Source organism: Mustela putorius, unplaced genomic scaffold (genome assembly GCF_011764305.1).
Source record: "Mustela putorius furo isolate JIRA1106 unplaced genomic scaffold, ASM1176430v1.1 tig00003859_pilon_pilon_pilon, whole genome shotgun sequence".
Lineage (NCBI taxonomy): Eukaryota > Metazoa > Chordata > Mammalia > Carnivora > Mustelidae > Mustela > Mustela putorius.
The window spans coordinates 14,441,053-14,463,835 of record NW_025422011.1 but is presented as its reverse complement, the minus strand read 5'-3'; the positions used below and the strand labels follow the sequence as shown (position 1 = coordinate 14,463,835).

Genomic DNA, 22,783 nt, shown 5'->3' with positions numbered 1-22,783 from the left:
CGTGGTAATAAAGTTATATGTCCATAAATATTCCAATGAGGTTCACTTGCTCAAATCATTTCTGAAACTTTTCATTGGGAGCTGCTACCCACTTCACTAGATATCATTGCACCACACCATTGTTTTGTGTATTTTTCTTACTGAGGTATAACTGACGTAAAAAATTTTACTAGTTTTCGGTATATAACATAATGATTCGATATTTGTATATACTGCAAAATGATCACCTCAATAAATCTAGCTAACCTCTGTCACCACACATAGTTGCAAAATTTTTTTCTTGTGATGAGAACTTCTCAGATCTATTCTCTTAGCAACTTTCAAATACGTAATGCTTATATATAACTATCCCACAGTATATAGTATTGCAATATAATACACTATACTGCATCACTGTACTAGAATATACAGTATTATTAACTATAGCCACCATGCTGTACATTACATCCCCAGGACTTTTGTTGCCATTATATCACATCATTATTTTTTATTCTAAATGGTATCTCTCAACTTGACCACTTCACAAGCTCCAGCTCCTAATAATTTTGTATTGTTCAAAAAAAAAAAAAAATCAGAAGCCTTAAATGTGACAACCATGTCTAGAAATCATTATGTATAAGGGCTTAGGACATAAATTGGAATCTGCCACCGATCACCTGGCTGAAGGCTGGTGTGCTGGATTTTGTGAAGCAGGAGCCAGTGCACAAGAATGGTTCCCAGAAGGAGGTACCGTGACACTGGAGAGGAGAGGGCATGTGCCAGATTCACGATCAGGACAGGAGGGACATGACAGGACACTGAAGAGAGGGCTAGGAAAAGGGGAGGCCTGGCCCCTTGGGTGTGTAGCTCAGGGGGAATCAGAATCTAGGAATATGTCGATGTGTGTTGGCTGTGGTGTGTGTATGTGAAGGAGACAGAGCCAGGTTTCCAGAGGCCACACAAAGCCAAGGTGTTCACCCTTTGCTCAGCTCTGCACGCAGAATGGGCCTCAAGCCAGCAGGTCACTGCAACACAAGTGCCTGTAAGGCCACTTCTGCTGAAGTTCTGCTCTCCCAGGGAGTAAGAGACATGCACCAACAGGACAGGAAGAAGTCATGGTGCATTTGGCACAAGAGAGCAAGTTACATTTACTGACCATTCAACTGCTTGACCATTATATTATTTAACCTACAACCATCCTCATAGGTTAGAAAGATACACTAAGCATGAATAATTCTCCTTTGACGGAGGAATAAATTGAAGATCACAGCATTAACAATATTGAGATCAGGATTTAAACATGGCAGATAAAGTCCAGTACTCATGCTCTAACTCTATACCCTCCTGTCTTTCTACACATCAGTACTTAGATATGCACTCATATCCCACAGAACAGGACGCATACGAGCTGTGAAGAGAAGTTATCTGTGAACTGTAAGATACCCTGGTGATCCTTTTTTTTTTTTCCTGTACCGTTACTTACATTTTTTCACCATGAGTATGGAAGTTTTCACCATGAGAAAAAGAGTCTGCATTCATTTTTAAAAAGCCCTTAGAGGATGAAGATTTTCTGACACTGAAGACATTCAAAAACACATGAAACAAATTTTCAAAGGCTACAGAGATTATTAGTGGGGAATGATAATCTTAATTGAGGGAAATTTGACAATATATAATAAAACCATTTTTTTTAGATATGTATCATTTGGACCAACAATTCTACTGCTGGGGGATAGCCTACAAATATAACTTAAGGATGTCTGCAAAGAGAGAGCAGAAAGGATTTTCATCACACTAGTGCAGGTAATAAAAGAATGAAGACTTCTTAGGTGTCCAGTAATAGAGATCTGGTTAAATAAGTCAGAGTGCATCCACATAGCAGAATGCTATGAGCATGATGTGTTAATTTTTTAAAGTTACAGGATAATATGCACAGTTGTAACAATTTTTAAAAATAGTCTTTAAACAAAAAGTCCTTAAAGGATGAATATTTGCTGCTACTGAGAAAACTCAAGACAGAAACAGAAAGTCAAAAAAATTCTCTCACATTTCATAGTCAAAGAGAATTACTCTAAAGATAGCCTCATAGAGGGATGTATATTTTCTACTTTGCACACATCAAATACTTGAATTTTTATAATTTTATGTGTGTCTTAGTTCTATTAAAAATATTCTTTTTGGGGGACAAAGTATTTTAGCCATGTTTATTGATGTGGAAAGTTGTGATATATTAAGATGAAAAACACACAATAAAGCAGTACTACCATAAATCTGTATTTTGGTAGAAGATATGCGTGTGTGTGTGTGTGTGTATATGAGTGTGTGTGTGTGTGTGTATGTAAGTATGAACAGAAAACATTCCATAAAGATTCACACTAAAATGTCAACCGTGGTTATCTCTGGCCATAGATAATTTTGTTTTTCCCTTTCACTTGTCTCTTCTTCCTAAGTAATCAAGCATGCATATATAAGAATGAAATTAATAGCCCCGACTGTGAAAGCTTTTCCTAAAGCCCGGCTCCAAAACTCTGGGTCAACAACAAGATTGCTGGAGAAAGGACACAGTCTCCTGATATGATTATTCTGAAAGAAGCAAAATCAATTTATAGGTCTACAATCTGTGATGTTTGTTACAGTCACACTTGGTTATAACCATGCCTAATACAATGCTCCCACAAATACAAATAATCTTGTTGAGATTTTCCTTGGGAATATTTTTTTTCATTCTTCCTTTCAGGCCTGGAGAAATTGGAAGTTCAAAGCTATTACATAACAACCAAGACCAAGGAAAAGTCTTAATGGAAAGTTCATGGGCTGTGCTAAAAGGGATTCTAACTGGCCAGATTGTTACATGTAATCTTTAGGCAGAAACAATAGGCCACCCAAGAACTTGGTCTAATTATAATAGGAAACAAAACAACAACAAACCCTTTATAATATTTCTGCACCATATGTAGGAATCATTAACAATAGCCAATTGAGTGCTATAAATACTTTGAGGAGAAAGAGAAAGAGAAGGAAAGAGAGATTTTACATCCGTAACTACATAATTTTAAAGTCTATGCCAAAAGTACAGGCAGAAAAAAGCCTTGTACCTTTATGTTCATTCATTCACTCCAGGATTCAACAACCATTTCTGCACACTGTGCCTCAAGCCCTATACTCCAAAATGGGTGTACAAAGAGGCTCGTCAGGCACGCGCTGTTGGCTCGTGGGGAAGACACAAGCAAACAATTACAGAACCACCATGAAAGTTCAATATGCATGAGCCATATTCAAGAAGACGTCTGCCAAAAATATTCTCAAGGTGAGAGGACAGCAGGGGTGAAACCAAGTGGACAGTGAAGAACAGTAAAGAATATCAAAGAGGCACAGGCTGGAAGAAAACGGGTAAAGGGAAGGAAGACCACACGTAGCCCAATGGCTTACACGATGTACTCTCAGGCATATCAGTGTGGTACAGAATTTACTACCAATAAAAATAATCACATCGTAACTAGCAAGCGTGTTATAGTTGGCAAATTTATTTTGAAGCCAAGCCTGTGATTAGGATGCATTTGTGCCAAGATAAAAAAGAAAATGTTATAATGGTTGAGTGGCTAGGATCCCAATTCAGCTCTCCAAAGCCTATTCCCCTGTGACATACCTGTAGCATATCTGACCTAACATATTAATGGGACAAGAGGATTTAACTATCACTTTATTTTTTTTTAACGAATTTATTTGTTTATTTGACAGAGAGAGATCACAAGTAGGCAGAGAGGCAGGCAGAGAGAGAGAGGGAAGCAGGCTCCCTGCTTAGCAGAGAGCCCGATACGGGACTTGATCCCAGGACCCTGAGATCACGACCTGAGCCGAAGGCAGAGGCTTTAACCCACTGAGCCACCCAGGGGCCCTAATATCACTTTAAAAAGAGTTTCTCTGGGAAAGATTGATCTGTCCCTCTTTCCCACAACCCTACAGTCCCTGGCAATAAGAAGGTACATGTCTCTCTGACCCTGGGCTGTTCCCTTCAAGATAGCCCAGGAAATGGGAGTCCGATGGACCCAAGTTCAAATGCTGAGGTTACCTCCTAGTTGTTAGGATCATAGACAAGTGAACTTCACCCAGGCTCAGTGTCCTCATAAGTACTGAAGAAGCTACTAATAGCTTATTCTAATGAATAAGCAAGAACAATGAATAACAAGAACAACTTCATCAGTTCATGTGAGGACAGCATGAATGATACGTGTACTTGGGGGGTGGGGAACAGGTATGGTGTCTGGACTCTACCACTTACAGATAATACAGGTTCATTCAACACCCCTCCCTGTTCAAGTTCTAGTCCCCATGTGGCCATCTGTTTTCTGAATGACTCTGAGCAATTCATTTCATCTCCAACCAGTGTACCCTCCTCTCAAATTAGGAGGTGGGACCTCTGAAGCTTCTAAAAGTCCTAGGATTGAGTCCAGTAAGGGGGGCTTGTTGTCTGCTTCTACTCTGAATACCCTTTGGTCCTCCCTCTTACAATCTAAATCCCTCTTTAAATCCGTGGTACCAGTGCCTTCTAGTTTCTGGTTTTGGGATTCTTTTTTTTTTTTTTTTTTTTTTTTGCCTCTGGCTCTGTTGTCTTTATCCACACTAGTTGTTGAAATTTGTCTTCAGGCCTGGGCTGCCTTAAGAATGGTCTCAGCTTTATCACAGAATGCATTTGCACAACCATCAGGGGGTATACTGTTATTATGATGCCCATTTTACAAAAGAGAAAATCAAGGTTCAAGAGTTTAAGTAACTTACCAAGAGTAGGGAATTCAAAACTGGCTCTTCCCAGCTGCTTACAATCCTCATATGGTATCCTACCTTCCCAAGTCTGGCTTTATCTAATTCGAGCTCTATCTTCTTATGACCCTGTGCTGTGCTAGCTTATCTCATAAATCACTTTACATTAATAACTTTGTGTCACACCCGCCATGTGGCCTATGCATGAATTAACCAGGACCCATCATCTCTGAACCAACAGGGAAGTCATGATGGGATTCTCAGGCCCCGCAGCTGGTAGATCAAGGTTAAGATTTTAGACAGGCAGGACTTAAATACATCTTTCAAATAATAGCACATGGTCAAACAGCTACTCGTCTACCATATGAAACTGCTAAAAACTACTGTGTTTTAATTCAAGCCTGATGTGCAACCTTCCAGTTGCTTCAAGCCCATTCAACAAAGCAGAGTAGTAACAGAAAAGGGGTCACACCTTGGGGCCAGGCAATCCCAGGTTGAGTAGTCAAGTGAATCTGAGTGGATTTCTCTGATAATCTCTCTGAGCTTATTTGTTAAACGACCTTGGGTAAGTCACCCCAGCTGAGCTTCAGGTCCCCAATCTGGAAGATGGGATAACAATGCCAACCTTAGAGGGATGACACAGGGACAGAAGGAATGCCTGGCCTGTGGTGGAAATACAGGAGCCTGCTGGAGAAGAAAGGAGCTGGGGGGATGGTCAGATTGTTTCCAATGATCGGGAGAGTCTAAAGCAGAAAGATGGAAATCAATAAGAGGTTCTTTGAACTTGAGGGGTCTTCCAAAATCTGTAACGACCCATGCCAGTGAGAGTTGGATGCCCTATTAAGACAAAAGCCCCAGACCGATCTGACCCCTGACTCCATTCTGCTAGGTCATCTGGCAACGGTTGCTGGAAGCACTTTCTTCAGGTGCGAGGCTTCTGTTGAGCCAAGTGGCAGAGCGTAATCTCACACCCTCTCTCACTCTGAGAGCACCATAAGGTTGCCAGGGTAACTGAGCTATTCTGGTCCTTCCCTATGGGATCCCAACTTTATCCTTATCCCATGGGCTCCCCTTTGGCCTCGTGTTCTACACCCTCTGCTGAGGCCTCTTATTTCTGCCACACAAGATCAGAGGGGAAAGGAGAAGAGAAAAAACTGACCGTGCAAGTGGACCTTAGCATTTTATTTCCTTATCATTTTATTTCCTTAGTTACGGCACATTTCCATTTACAGAGTACTTTCCCTTATAAAATCTCCCAGTGTTGACTTCTAATCTACTAAATAACTCCTCTGACCTCTTCTTGTTTTTACCCTTTAAATATCTGTTGATGGTCCATTCACCACATTCCCCATTCAGTTATTAATGGCCCACAAAAACTTACTAGCAGCAATCATTTACTGATTAATCTGCACAACAATCCAGAAAGACAGGTAGTATTAATCCTTAGTTCTGCAGAGGGAAACCAAGGGGAAAAGAGAGGTTAACTCAGTTGCCCAAGGTCAGTGGCTAAACAAGATTATAACCAGGTCTATCCTGTCTTGTACTTCTATAAACACTTCCCACAGTGCTAGTCCCTTTCTTTACGAATCAACATTGTCAAGGCAGCTAGATCATTTCTGCGTTGAGATTCAGTTTCACAGAACAGTTTAGGACTGTCATGATTCAACCTCAAGTTATTCAGCCTGCTAACAGTTCATAAATATAAATTGCTAAAATTAAGAGAGAATAGTACTTGAAAGCCAATTTTACAAAGGCAAAAGAGAAGTGAAAAGATCTGGCTTACAGACCCAACTCTGCCACAAGCAGACTCAAAGTCATTTAACTTCTCTGTATCTCTGAGTTATCTATAGAAATGAGATTATGCTGAATGTTATTTAAGGTATCCCGCTGTTTAAAACGAGATGACTGAGTAACTACTAAAACAGCACAAAATATAAAGCTCCAATATCCAATGCTGCCGCGATCATGCTTACATTGGTGTATCCATTCATTGTTTAGTAAACTACATGGCTACAATCCCCTTGGAAAGCAAGATGCCGACACACAGCAAAAACCATAAAGAATTTCATATCCTTTTACTTAGTAATTGAATTTATACAATATTTTACCCTAAGAAATAAGTCAATAGAAGCAAGAAGACATATACAAATGAAAATGCAAATTTCAGTGCTAGGTATCAGAGGAGAAATTATCAATATCAATATTCATTTTTAGACGAATTCCCTCATTAAATAAAAGCACAGAACAATATTAATGTCATGTTACGATTTAAAAGGATGAACATGAAAATTATGCAAAGTCGTTGAAAATCATGTCAATAATATTCAATGAAAATAGCCAGAAGTAAAAGACCAGATACATCCTCAGATGCCAAGTACATAAAATGTGGCTAGATGGGCAAGGTCAGGGGAAAACTGAAAGTTGTTATGTTGGTAGTTAGGCTTAGCTTTAAAAAATATTTTAACTGTTATTAATGAATGCTGTTTTTCCATTCACACAGACATTTTATCATTTCATCAATTATTCAAAAATTTCTCAGCCCCTGCTTTAGTCTGATGCAAAATGAATTTTAAACTTTCTGCCTAAATCTCCTGAGTAATTTTTATTGACTGACATATTATTCATGACATTATTCTTTCAGCATGATTTCTGCTCTTTACTATATAATTCTTTAGTGTCTTTAGAGATTCTAAAATCTCAGAACCCTTGCCTTCTAGTCCTCACCTAAGAGGATTCTTTTAAAACATGTCGGGGAGGGGGGATGATGTGTCATCTAATCTAGCTACGAATAACCCCATGATTGCCTTGTAATGCTAATATTTGGCAACTGTCTGACCCAGGAGCACACATTTTGCCATAACCCTTGACCTACGGGTGCCTCTACAGTAACCACAAAGTTGTCATTATCCTTTTCTTGGTGTATCTAGGGTGGTTTCACATTCCAAGTTTGGGGAGCTTTACAGCAAGACAACTTATCATGTCAGGAGTTTTAGGGGCCCCATTGGTTCTCTTAGGAAAGCTGCCCACAAAAGCAGCACTGTGCTAGGACCCTCCCTTCATAGAAATACTTTCACAGCCTCCTCCACTTCTTAGAAATGTTCTCTTCCTAGTAGGTCAATTGTACATCTTTGCTTATAATATCTGGGAAAGACTGCAGAGCCAATGAATTAAAAATATGATTCTAGGTCTCATGTGTGCCAATGAATGCCCTCATTAAAGCAGCATGAGTGAGATGAGATGGGTTTCAAAGCTTTCCGTCCCTTTGCCCCAGAGCCGCTGAGGCCAGGCACTGAAAGGATGCACAGTAAAATTAAATATCTAAAAATTCATCTTTAATTAACAGAATTGGATTAAAGCTAGACACCACCGCATATCATACAAGAAATGGCTGAGCTGGCTTCCAAGTGCTCTAATTCAATTAGGACGCAGTGAGTGACACTCGGACGGGAAAGGTTAATTGGGGGCGCCAGAACGCAATCATTCCTTACCTAACCAGTCATTAAACTTCTTAACCTCTGAGGGCAGTCCCAGCTCGGTGAAATCGCCTGTGTGGAGAAGGATGTCCCCATAAGGCATCTGGATACCATCTGTTCTGGAGTGCGTGTCTGAGATGCAGACAAACCGCGTGTGGCCCGCTGGTTTTGGAGTGTCATATGGGATGGGGTCGACCCTAAAGTAGACATAACAGATCCCATAACAGTTAAATATATTAGAACCCTTGTCATTGTCATTGCACATACATATCGACGGTTATCCGTGAACGCGCCCAGATAAACTGATGCAAAGGCAGAGGCGGCCGTTGCAACAAGGGAGACTTTGGGGTTCACAGGAGAAAGCATCCCCCATCTCCGACCCCAATGACCAAATTCAAAAAGGCTTACTTACCTGGGAGGAGAGTGAAAAGAAAAGAATAGCTTACATGTAAAATCAGAAATAACCTAGGAAACGGATAGAGTGATTAATGGTGAAGTTTAGGGATATTGAACCCCAACTGGGGAAGCAAAATTATGCTATTTTCTCTCATCATGCTCCAATTGATCCCACTACTCATTAAGAAATGGATAACTACATTTATTCCTTCTTAAACATGCATAACTTAAGCAGTGAACTAATTTACAGAGAACACCCTGCACATGCTTTGCCAACTGAGAGGTGGAGAGATATAGATAGAACTTATATTTAATTTCCTTTCCGCAACCATTCAACACCTGTATCTTCTTGTCTTTGCTAAGACATTCGCAAATCAAGCGGTGGGGAGAGAAGGGGACGTCAAAATAACAGGACTTAAAAGAGAAACACTGAATGTTAAGAGAACATTGTTAAGCTCCTTCTTTACCACCATGAATTATCTGTAGTCCCAGGTACACCTCAGACTTGCAACGCTCAGATGCCTTGGGCAAAGATTCTATTCAGTACAAACAGTAAGCCTTTTAATGGGTGTGTATAGATCTACATATGCATTAATATATGTATAGTTTTAGAGACCTAAGCACTGTGAAATTACACTAGGGCATAAGAATCAAAAGGCAAAATGATCAACCCGAAGCAAAGAAAATGAAACAGAACAGTCTCATTTAATTGAGTGTAACAAAGTGTGCTAAATAAACTTGGTAAAGAAATGCAAATCTGACTCTTCAAGCATACAGTTTTAATTATTTAAGGGGTTTGTAGCAGAGTTAAGGGTGCTTTAACTATATTAACTCTACACTGACAGCCTCCTTTAATTTCTCTGTAGGAATGTACACTTATTTTGGATTATGGGTGAAAAGCAGCAGTTATAAAGGCAAAGAGAAGGTCACAAGAGAGGCAAATATGCAATGCGGAGATCAGAGTGTGAAACATTAAATAAGGAACAATATTTCATGTCACAGCCCCACCCTTCCTCGTTAACATGCAGCAGAGAATACGCTGAACGCTCACCACGAGATTCCCTACATGTGTTACCTCCACAGGCTTTGTTTAATTTTTCTTTCTTTTTCCCAGTTTTCTAAAAGAAACCATCTGTTTTAACAATGGCAATTTCAGTGAGGAGAATAAAGACATCGAGAGACAACCTGGATAGTCCTGAATGTCTTTAACGGTTAATCTTTTAATGTAATTTTCCCTTTGTCACAGGAGAAGGAGGGGAAGTAAGAAGAAAGGAGAGGAGGGGGGAGGCGCCATGAACTGGTTAACGCAGTGGGTCTAATTGGAAACCCAAAAAGTTTAACTTTGCAAAAAATTAATGAATTGTTCCTGTAAAGGCTAGAAATTAATAACGCTATTACCATGGAGAATATTCACTAATCCACTGAGATCTTATGAGTAACCTGGAAACCCTTCCGATTCTATCCAATGTTGACTCTTCCATATACATGGAAGTGTTCGGTGACTTCCCTTCCATTACTGAGACTCTATGACACTCAGTCTTAGTGGTTCCAGTCTCATCAATATCTCCTGTCTTCTAAAAGCAGTTTCCTGAGAGAATGAATGACTGTTCTCTGCAGCAGACTGGAAGGGAAAAGTGAAAGTGATCGTAATATTCTGTTTTCCTGTCAAAAGTTAAGATGCTCCCTGGAATCGGACCATGCACACTGATGCTTAATCCACCAACATTTGAATGAAAATTAAATAAATATCAACCACTGGACTTCTAAATACATGAATAATTCAAATACTCATATACGCATATACATACAGACATAAGTACATCTTTATTTTCCAGTTCCGAACCTAATGGGAATATACAGACACAGTCTCTACTTCCTCTTTTCTGTAACTTAGCTGACCTCCAGGCACAACTACTATATCGAAATCCTTTACACATCCATCACTTATCAGAGGGACATGCCTTATAGTTATCATTTTGAATTTATGAGAAAGTAGCACAGATATAAACCCTTCACTGTGAACAGGCCCCTATTCTGTGACTTCTCCTCAATTTAGAGAAGCAGATCATCCTCTGGTACATCATCTGTCTGATTCCCATCTTAGTTCTACATTGGGCAATAACTTTCTGAGGCCACGGACAAGAACACCAATTTTAAGTGGCTTCACTTCTCGCCCCACCTTCCCATGTCCTCCAGAGAAACATTTTAATGTCCAACAGAATTAATAGTGAAAGAAAGGCCACAGAATAGAAAAATAGAGGGGAAAGGGAAAAGGGAGAAAATGCATCTGCTTAGCTTTGAGCTGAAATAAAATGAGTCAAAAGTATACAGAAAGAGGGGGGCCTGGATGGCCCATGCCTTTCAGGTCATGATCCCAGGGTCCTGGGATCGAGTCCCGCATGGGGCTCTCTGCTCTTCGGGGAGCCTGCTTCCTTTTCTCCCTCTCTCTGCCTGTCTCTCTGCCTACTTGTGATCTCTGTCAAATAAATAAATAAAAATCTTTAAAAAAAAAAAAAAGTATACAGGAAGACTGACTAAGAAGGTTCACCCACCAAGATCACCAACTTGATGTCACCAGAGAGAATCAGGTGGATATTTAAGAGTGATATGGAGGATTGATTCGAGGTAGAGACTTGGGGAAGGAATGGGGGAGGTATAAATAGGCAAATGCGTAAGTCATGTATATCCTCTGACCCAGAGACAGGAATGTCCTTTGTTACTCCCAGAACTCAAAACAAGGCAAGAGAGGGCTTCAGGACACAAAACAGCACAGCATGCCAGAGGCACGCTGCAGGATAACATGACAAATAGCACCCCGGGGTCCCAAGAAGGAAGACACGTCCACCCAAAGACATTCAGAGTTGAAAATAAGACATCCAGCAGAGTAGGCAAGTTGCAACAGATATAATTAAAGTTAAGACAACCCTCAGGAAACTACTATTTCCAAATTGGGCATTTGCTAAATGCTTTGGAAATAAAAGTCAAGGCAGTCAAGTATTTTCACCGTAACAGCACGTCTAAGGGAGGCCCCGACTACCAATAGATCTACCTGTTCACATTGTGCGAAGACCCACAGACTACATTTTCTGTCTTAGTTAACTTCACTGCTTACTGTTTATGCTGCTGACTTCTCAAATGATCGACCATTTCCCCTAAGGCATCATGTCAAGTATCCTCGCAAGTGAGTATCTTACCAAGGCAATCTAACCCCCAGAGCCAGATTCAAATATCACCGTGAGATTTGCACGTACATTTGAGTACACCCAGGGGAAAACAAGATGACATGGGAAGATGAGAAGAAAACACAGCATCATAAAAATCTCAGCACCGGACAAAACCTTAGCGGGCACTGGGTTCAATGTTTTTCGTTTTGTTTTGTTTGTTTTTATTTATTAATTTGACAGAGAGAGCCACAGCGAGAGAGGGAACACAAGCAGGGGGAGTGGGAGATGGAGAAGCAGGCCTCCCGCTGAGCAGGGAGCCTGATGCGGGGCTTCATCCCAGGACCCAGGGATCAGACGTGAGCCGAAGGCAGACGCCTTACGACTGAGCCACCCAGGCGCCACTGGGTGCCTGGGTTCAATGTTTTACACGAAGCTTGAATCTCTTTTACCCCATCTCTGCCTAACTGACACAAGTTTTCTTCCCAAGGTTTCCAGAGAAGGAGAGCTCCTGAGCTCCCTTCTCTTCTCTGGGGCCCCACATTCTGGTTTTCTCGACAGTTCTACTTGCTAAAAAGTTTCTGATTCAGTCTACATCTCTGCAGGCACAGAGAAAGCTGAGCATGGTCCAAAGAGATTGGCCCAGAGCCTGAAAATGAACAATGTTGGCTGAGGTATTTGCTTCTGGTAAGTCATTTCATTCTTTGGGGCTTCACTTTTTTTCCCCTCATCTGTAAAATGGGAATAGTAACGCCTAATCTTCTATGTTGCTATGAGGATATAAATTGTCAAATACTGGGTCTGGCACATGGCACATTCTCAGAAAGCAAAGACACAGAATGACCGAAGAGTGAAGCAGGCTTGGCTATCTGCTTTGACTCTCACTCCAGATTTATTAACAGTGTGACACCAAGCAAGCGACTTAACTCCTGTGTCTTGGTTTCCTCACCAATAAAATGGATATAAAAATAGTACCTCTCCCAAAGGACTGCTGTGAGGATAAAAAGGTATCATGTACTCAAAGCATTTAGAACAGTCTGACACAGAGCAGACACTCAGTAAGTGGTTTTGGTTTTTTTACTAAGTGGTAATATTTTTGCTACTCTTAGTAGAAGTAGTACCTTTTAGTTTCTCTGACTTCCATCTCTTCCTCTACAAGGAGGTAACAGCGACCACACTGGGACTTTCTGAGAGTTAAAGGAGGTCACAAACCCAACACCCAGCACAGTCAGGACACATACCCCACGGTCAATAACTACATTGATATTTTTCCCTTATTTTCTTCTTTCATCCCAATATTCTGCATGTGAAATACCACAGAATAGGTATCCAGTCCCCTTTTCCCTTTGGAGGTTCTTCAAATATTTGAGGACAAGTACCATAATCCCCTAATATCTTCTCCACCCTAATCAAGGAGCCCTGGTTTCTTCAGCTCTCCTTGTGTGTTTAGATTTCCAGTGCCCACAGAGCCCTACTGGTCTCTTTTCCTCCACACGATCCAGCTGGTCTGACCACCTCCCGGGACAGTGTCAGAATTTATGGACTTGTGAATTCATGGACCAGTGAGCTGCGTATCAAAGACAAACGCTGTTAGGGATGGTGGAGAGATGACAGTGCTGGGCACACTGGTGGTCTCTCCAAGAGGAGCTATCATCAGAACGTTTTCTAATTCAGTCTCCAAGGTTTGTGCCAAGCCTCAAATCTTGTTCTTGAAGCTTGACTATCAAGTGTTGATATATTTTACTGCATATTCAAACAAATAAACCATTCTCATTTATTCAGTCTTGACACGTTAAGAGTGTTTTGCCCATAAAAAATATGATAATATTACTGCTTCCACTATGGAATATTCTTCTGACAATATCTGTTATTTTTCCCAATAACAAATTTGTATAGTGTTGCAAGCCCCATGGACAGATCTTCATAAAAGCTATAATCGTGTCATTTGTCACGACATGGATTTCTTCTTTAGACCATGTGTGCAAGGAAAGCCTTATGTACACAATTAGCCTATAATTCAGAGTGAGAATGGACTACTACCCTTACAAAGCCTTCTAATGGGAATCAAACGTCATTTACCACCCTCATCCCACTAGCAAATCCTGATGCTGTTCGTGGCATTCTGCTGACCTTATCTCTAAAAAGTTTTCCAATGTGACACTGAAGCTTTCATTTTTTTACCCAGAAAACTTAGGTGGCATGAAAGCCAAAATTATATTCACCCTAGATATATTGTTTGCTAAAGATATGCAAAGCCCGCCAGCAAAACAATGAAATCCAAACACCAGGTGTAATTAGTAAAATCACAGAATTTTACATTGGAAGAGACTTTAGAGATTGTCTCATCCTCTGTTCCACTTCTTGGACTGTCTTCCTTACTCATATATACTGCTACTTAGTTTCTGTTAAGTGCCCTACCCTTTTATATTTTTTTTAAAGTTTTTTCCTAAACAATATCATTTCTGAATTCATAACTGAGATTTTAACTACACATTAAAATAAACAGATAACTACTACAATTACAGGTTTCTCCACTCTAAAGAACTAGAATTCAGATTTCCTAACTTGCAGTTTCTCTTTCCACCCACTTAATTCTGCAAACTAAAAAAAATGCTGACACTTGGAGAATAAAAAAGATAAAAATTATAAAATGCTAGCAGATCACCTAAACTCTAGTAGCCATTAAGATCTACTGAGTCAGCCTGGGGAGCCTGGGTGGCTCAATGGGTTAAAGCTTCTGCCTTCGACTCAGGTCATGATCCCAGGGTCCTGGGATGGAGCCCTACATCGGGCTCTCTGCTTGGCAGAGAGCCTGCTTCCCTTTCTCTCTCTCTGCCTACTTGTGATCTCTGTCTGTCAAATAAATAAATAAAATCTTTAAAAAAAAAAAAAAGATCTACTGAGTCAGCTTAAAAATTTTTGGAGTTCACTCTCAAAACACTCAAATTATTATGCTGGCTATATTGACCCCTCAATTCTCATGTAAGCTACCTAGTCAAAAGGAATCTCTTAAAACCTCATAAAAGTCTGCATATTGCAGTACGTTGGGGGAAGTGAGCAATTTAAAAGTTTGATTTTTAGAACACTGGTAGAAATTAAAAGTGTTCCTCATTCAAGAGGAACGTGTGTCAAGTCAAGTCAACACGTGCAAACTGACTGTAAATATTTCCAAATACATGTCTCTTTAAAAAGACTACTTTTAGGGGCACCTGGATGGCTCAGTCAGTTGGTTTAGTGTCTGCCTTCAGCTCAGGTCACGATCTCAGGGTCCTGGGATGGAGTCCCGCATCAGGCTCCCTGCTCAGCTGGGAGTCTGCCTCTCCCCCAGCTCGCGCTCTCACTCCTGTTCTCTCTCTCAAATAAATAAATGATATCTTTAAAAACAAAAAACAAAAAATTACTTGACAGATGAGTTCATTGTGTTCTTCTTTTGTTTTGTTTTGTTTAAAAAGCCCTGTTTGTGGAGTCCAGGAGCTCCTGCACTTTTACCCATTGGTCATCACTTAGCAAGGTGACCCTGGGCAAGTCACCTCTCTTCCAGCCTCTTCTGTAAGTGTGAAAAGAGGGGCAAAACCCAATGACCCCACATGACTAGCTGCATTGTTTCTACATGACTATTTGTTTAAGGCTTCAGAAATAATTCAGTCTCTTAAGTAGCTTAAAACGTGTCCTTTCTCTTTGCAATCTCACTCTCTGCTTTCCCAGACAATGCAAAGATAAACGCAGTCCAGATCCATCCAAACATAATCCGAATTAGGGAGACTTTATGTGGAAAAAGAAGTGAAATTGCAATGCAGAGCTGCAGAAAAAGCTTCCAGGGGTATCTAGTGTAAAAGAGACCAAAGCCAGAATTCCAGTTACCACAACAAAACAAAAATGAAAAGGCATGTGATTTAACTAAGTTGCGTCAGAAGTGGGGCTGTTCTCATTTTTCTCAAACTATGAGCTGGCAAAATTCTCCTAGTTTAGCCATCATGCCCCGGGAACAGTAATGGTGCTGAAACACAGTAAGTAAGCATAACAGAACCAGATGTATAAATATATTCACATTTGTACCAAGGGCACTGCTTTTCTTTAACGGCGGGACTGCTGTATCAACACTGTTCTATCACCGACTAATTATAGCTAACAAAGCCCACTGCACAAAGTATGTCTCGTCTATTTTTTCCTAGTACAGAAATACAGTGCCGACATTCAATGAATATTAAGTGGTCACAATTGAATTCTTTAAGCCCTGAATCTGATAGCAATTCATGGTCTTCCGACCAATGCCATTCAGGTGTTTTAGTGCCCGTCAGGCTAGCGACTATACGAGCCACTGAAGCCTCCCAGCTGGCACATTGTTGGGTCATAAATATCTCCCTGGAAATGTACCATATCCAGAGTTAAATGTTTCCCTCTCTTCTAACCTAACAGCCAAGTTAATCGGCTTACAATTCTGCGTAGCGGTCTGGCATCTGAGAAAAAGGGGGCACGTGACATCGTACTGAGTCCCTGTTACTCCACACCGTGGGTCAAACATTCAGTCAAAACCACTCCTTAGGCACCTACTTCTGTGCCAGGTACCATGACAGGTTCTAGAAGGGCAAAGAAGCAGCAAGGATGGTTCCTTCAAGGATTCTGCAGTTGATCCGTCAACTCATTTATTCACCAAATGCTTACCAACGTGTCTGGTTTCTGCAATTTTAGTCATTTCCCAGCATTTAAACAGGTAACTTTCAGAACAGTGCGCAAAGTGTTATAATCGAGGCTCTGCGAGGCGCTGTGTGGAAAGGAATAAAATGCCCGGCACTGCTTGCAGGCTCGGACGAAGGATAGGGGACATTACAGCGGGCAAAGGACAAGGTAGTATGTCCATTTCCAATGCCTGGGACAAAGGACCTCAGGCTCTGAAAGAAGCAAGAGAGTGGCCTGAAGCTGGAATTTGAACTGCGATTTCAATAAGCATAGGATTGGGAAAGTTAGGCAGAAAAGAAGGGCTGTCCAGGCAATAAAAGGAGCAATGTGGAAGCACTTAAGATGTGTAGGGAGCCTCGGAGTACGGAGGTGTGGTTGGAGCAGTCATAAGACAGTGAGCAGTGGAAGGTCTGAGAGGCCGTGGGCGGGGGGAGCCAGACCACAGACAGCCAGATGGTGGGGCCTGAACCAGCCCTGAAGGCCATGGACATAAACAGCCTCCTCCCTCCCCCACTGAGAGCTACAGGGGGCACAACGAAAGCAGACTTTTAGGAAAACTAAGGATCCATGCAGGATGTGAGGGGAGGTGGGGAATGGAAAGACGGAAAGACAGAAAGGAGAGGGTATGGAACAGTAGTCCTAGAAAGCTGATGAGGATATTAAACCAGAAGCCCTCATGAGGAGACCGCAATGAGAGAAGTAGCCACAAATGAACTACAACATCCTACGCTATTAAGTCTTCCGTGGTTTTATCCTGTCCACACTTTGATCATGGAGCCCGTGCGTGGACTAAACTTGTGTCCTCCCCGAAAATTCATACATTGAATCCCTAATCCCTCAGGTGAGAGTATGAGGAGATGGAGCACGTGGAGGTAATTAGGTCATGAATGGGACTAGCAGCCTCATCAAAAGTGATGGAGAAAGATGATCGCTCTGGCGGCCATGTGAGGACAGGGCCAGGAAGTAGCCATCCACAAGCCAGGGAAGGGCTTTCCCCAGGCATCAAACTGGGGGGTACCCTGACAGTGGGAATCCCAGCCTCTGAAACTGTGAGAAATAAATGTCTGCTGTTTAAACCCCCCAATCCATGGTATTTGTTGTAGTGACCCACACTGACTAAGACAACTGGATACAAAAGACATAAACTTTTCAGGTTGAAAATAACAACGGTAATAACGACATCGATGGCAACAGTCTTCATTTAGGAAGTCCGGCGCCACGTGAGGCCCTTCACCTGATAGTTTTCATCTAATCCCTCAGGCAAGTAAGGATTAGATGAAACCTCACAACCTTCTAACCTAACAACCCCTCCCCCTCCCCCACCCCCTCCACCACACCCCAACCCCCCACTGTCTTTCTCCCATTTTGCAAATGAGGAAGCAGAGGCTCAGCAAAGGCTCAGGGCTAGTGAGGGGCTCTGCCCCAAGTGGGCTGCTCAGCATCTACTCTGCCATCCTGCAGCTATACAACCTTCTCTTACAGGACACAACACACCCAGATGTAAGAGCACACCGTTTTGTTTTCTTTTGTTTTTACATCAATAATTACAATTACAACTTCAAAAACAAAGTGTGGGTCATTTGTAAATACTGGTCCATCTGAAAAAGTCTTCATCTGGCTCAGTCCAGTATAAAGAACCTTAAGGAGACATGAAAAACACAATCAATCATTTAATTTTTTTTTTTTAAACATTGGAAGTGACATTCATAAGGAGGTGTTGGGTCTGAGTAAACAAGATTTTTTTTTTTTTTATTAAAACTGCTAACAGGAACAAAGTCTACTGCCTTTCTCTACCATTCCAACTCATCAAAGACAAGTTTTCAAGGCTTTAAGTCTCACAAGTAGTTGTTAATGGAATTCACTGTTTAGTTAATCGCGCTCATCAGAAGTTCACTTAGCTTCATATTTGCATGGCTAATAGGCCTCCCTTAAAGTGTGTGGCCATTTCCATTGGATTTTAATGATTTGTGATTTTTTTTTTTACAACTTTGGGTTGGGTTGATAGACTTACTTTCAAAAAAATAAGTCATGCCTAAGGCAAAAACACCATTTTTGCTACAGCTGGGACATCTTGTTAGTACATTTCAAAACAAATGCTTATTTGTAAAGACCACTTAACGTGAACCCAATGTTTAACAACCTTTCAAAGTTAATCCAATACAATCATTTTCAGACTCAATATATGATACTCTGGAGCCTGTTTCATAACAATAAAGAGAACTATTTTATCTTTCATCTTTATCCCTTGCTGAAATACCCAGTCCATTATTCAACCATAAAAAATTACATACTTCCCACACAGCAGACGCAGCCATGGAGAACCTTCTTCCTCTCTGGAAACGAATACTTATGATCTTGGTGGAGTTATGTCATAGTTTACATGATTATCTCAAGGTTGGTATATCCAAGGTACAGACCTGATGGGTGACCTGCCCATGATCACGCAACTAGCATCTGGTTGAAAACAATCAAATCTAAGTCTGACTGTAATTCCAGCAGTCAATTTACTCTGAACAATAACAAAGGGAAATACAGTCTATCATGTTACTACTACTTTTTTTTTTTTTTAAGATTTTATTTATTTATTTGACAGAGAGATCACAAGTAGGCAGAGAGGCAGGCGGGGAAGTGGGGGAAGCGGGCTCCCTGCTGAGCAGAGAGACCAATGTGGGACTTGATCCCAGGACCCTGAGATCATGACCTGAGCCCAAGGCAGAGGCCCAACCCACTGAGCCACTCAGGTGCTCTCATATTACTACTTCTAATTAGCACTGGCCAAACTGACCCTGACAAGGTCCACCAACAGGTATGACTAGAAATTAGTCCTTCACCTCAAGCTTTTGAATGAACCACTTTATTCATTTAGTTCACAGGTTAGCAAGCTATAACCCATACAAAAAAATACAGCCCAATGCATGTTTCTATAAAGAAAGTTTTACTCTAGTGCAGTGACATTCATTCACTTAAATATGATCTATGGCCACTTTCAACCTCTAAGAGTAGAGGCAAAATTGTACAGATGCCACATGGCTTGCAGTGTCTAAAATATTTACTATTTAGAACTTTCCAGAAACAAGTTTGTCCCCTCCTGATTTTGTCACTCAAAAAACGTTTATCAAGCAATAACTGTATGTTAGACATTACATAACTAATAAAAATAGTTAATATTTAGCAGTATCTATAATATGCCAGAGGCTTTTCCTATATTCCTGTATTATTTTCCTCTATTATTACATTTAATCCTCTCAAGATCTCTGCACAATGTGTGTGCATTTGCATGTACACATGCATGTGCTTTTTTGTATGCTCCAAATTTTAATTAAGATCCCACATTAAGCTTGGGACTCTTGATCTGGAACCTGTCTAAACCACGAGCTTCTGCCCTTCGTGATGTAATACTGTTTCTCAGAGGTGACTATGGAATGAGCATCCTTTTAATGGAATGCTGAAGTCTCTGGGCATTATCTGATCCCAAAGGGATAAACGCCTTAGCCTTTGGGCTCTTTTACAACTTGGTAACTTGTAGATAAGTGAAAGCAATGCAAATAATTCTTATCTATAGTTGCAAATAACTTCTGTCCAGTGGAGGTTCAATGGACTCCCCCACTAGTTTGGAATCCATTTGTAAATTCATCTCAACATTCTTTCGGTCCAGATAAATTTGTGATTCTCCTGTGAGCCTATTATAGCAAGCTTCTTGGTTCCCTCATTTATTAGTGAGTTAAATAAAAATTTTAACGTGTTCATTTTATATCCATATGAGTCAAGGTTTTGAAGAATTATTCAAGGGGTTACCAAGATGCCATTTTTATCTTCTTGAAGCTCACTCAGATTTTTGCTTAGGAGGGCGTACATACCAAGATGTAATCAATGTGGCCCTGAATTTTGTATACATATGTAGGAATAGGAGCAGGAAGAATAAGAATACAGTGATTAAGAGGTCCCTTCAGGGGTCATTTAAGGCACTTAAAGCATCAAGAAGACCTAAGTTTAGACCATGGCTCTTCCCATGCCTAGCTTAGAGACCATAGACACATCACTAAACTCCGCTAAGCCTTCATTATATCTCATCTGTAAACTGGGAATGATAGCAGTTGTTGCCTCACAAAGTCAATTAAGTAACCATTGTTTATAAAGGGACTGGCGCACATTAAGTGCTCAGTAAATGTTAGCCATCATTATTGAAATTCTTCCGTAAGAAATACCAAAGAAAGGAATTAGTTCTATTTGAGGACAGTGAAGTCTTCACAAAGTGGGTATATTTGATCTGGGTCTTGAAAGGGTAGTAGGAGTTCACCAAGCCGACAGCTACAGTAATGTCATTCGACATAAAAGGAACAGTGTTTGGTTTGGTTTTGCTTTTTAAATAGGAGATATGAAGGTGAGGAGGCTAAGTCAGAGTGCCAAATTTACAAGGCAATTCCCAGGTAGACACTGAATTTATAAGGTGACCTGAATTTTCCTAAAGTTTTTAAAGCCTGTACCTCTCCACAGCAGGACTGCTCAAATCACGTAGGAATGCATTATTCAGATACCAATTTTCACAAAATCCAGAGACCCAATCATCATGATCACAGTTATGACTACTCACACCAGTTCAAGTACCCACTAGAGACAAGGATCTAAGACCACATTTTACAGGAGCCAAACGTATACACTGTACTTTAACAGTCAGCTTTCATTGAGTGCAAACTCTCTCTCTCCCTCCCTCCCCCCAACCCCTTTCTCTCTCTCTCTCTCATTCTGTCTTTTGTACACCCATGAAAATAAGACACAAATCAATTACATTCTGTTCTTACTCTGGCCAGATTTCTTTAAGTGCCTTCGTTCTATGTCATTTCGACATTTGTTTATTGATTTCATGATAGTTCACATATAAAATGACTGTGTTTAATTCCAAATCAGGGACTCCCCTGGACACTTTGGATAGGACGAAATTTCAGGTAATTCTCAGTTCTGAGTCAATATTTGCTAAAAGTTTTACTAGAAAGTCTTCCTCCACCATGTTTGCATTTGCATAATTCTGTTTGCTCCTTTCCCGGCAGCTTTCCATCCATTTGAATGCTGAACCTTAGAGGGCCTGTTATCTGACCTGTGCCTTGGGCAGAGGGCCTACAGGTCTGCTAAGACTCAGGCATGTCAGCTATCTCTTTCTACTAGAGCAATGATGGATAAGATGAAAAGGAGGTTAGATATGCTTTAGTTTATTGGCAGGAAAACAATTTCTCAAATGGCCTTCTCCTTTAAAAAAAAGTAACAACAACAAAAAAACCCTTCCAGGTACTCCCTTGTGCCCTACTATCAGATATCAGCCCGCCCCCAGTCTCCTGAGGTTCTGCTGTGTGATTGTTTCAAGCTCTCTTCCTCGCAAAGAGGTGAGCACGTGACCACTGCCATCCATAAAGGCTGAAGTGAGTGTACTTAGCTAAAGGGCATTGCAATAATTTTTCTCTTCCACGTGAGAAAGTTAGCCTTGAAAATTCTCTGGCTCGGTGCCCGTTTTTAAATCATCTTTTAGGGAGGGCTGGCCAAGGGGGCATGCTGGAGCCAATCCCCTTCTCACTCCCATATCAATTGCTCTTTAAGATCACAACAATAATAACGATAATAATAAAAAGATGGCAGTCCCTATCAAGCCTTCAGATTCGCTTTCAAGGCAGTGCTAAAGACCCGATATTTTAATAAGCAATGCCTCCAAATGCGCATTGTGGGAAAGCAGTCCTGGCTGGTAGATTAAACTTGATTAGCATAGGGGCTGGCGCTGTTCTGTGCAGACAACGTGATTCCCGTTGGAATCCAGGGTGAATGGTGGCCTGAGAAAGTCACTGAACAGATTCGTAACCCCCAACTACAAATCGGCTTCTGATTCCAAAGAAGCGACAGGTTTTCCTCCACCCGTGCTGTAGCGTGCCATTGTTGTTAGGAAACACAGAATCATGACCCCATTTCAATAAATACAGCAGCAGGACTAGAATATAATTTCTCTTTGTCCTGACTCCTAAATGTTTGTTTGCTACAGGACCCATGGCCAGGAAGTATTCCCATCAGGACCCTGCAGAGGGCATGTGAGAAGAGCCAGGAATTCTGATGTGAGTTTGCCAAAGGAAAATGCTGCAGAGCACTCCTGATTATTAGCATACAGATAATTTGCAGAAGCCCTTGGCCCGAGGGGAGGGTTGATCTCACACAGACCTCCACTTGACGTTCCCACAGCTTGCCTGGCTGAAGAAATGGGCACCCGCAAGAAAAGGTAAACCTCAGCCAGGTCTGCTGGGAGTTCCTTAAACAGCCTTCACTTGGGAAAATCACGCATTAAGAACTCCCACAAAGTCCAGTTTG

The 22,783-nt window shown here is 41.1% G+C and overlaps 1 protein-coding gene across 4 annotated transcripts in view; it reads right to left on the bottom strand.

Annotated features, from left to right (window-relative positions):
* Positions 1-22,783, bottom strand: part of MPPED2 (metallophosphoesterase domain containing 2) — a 176,443-nt gene that overhangs the window by 118,292 nt on the left and 35,368 nt on the right. For all 4 annotated transcript variants that reach the window (XM_004755903.2, XM_004755902.3, XM_004755901.3 and 1 more), the window contains exon 3: positions 8,226-8,407. In XM_004755903.2, the coding sequence (XP_004755960.1) occupies positions 8,226-8,407 (182 nt within the window). The remainder of the gene's footprint in view (positions 1-8,225; positions 8,408-22,783) is intronic.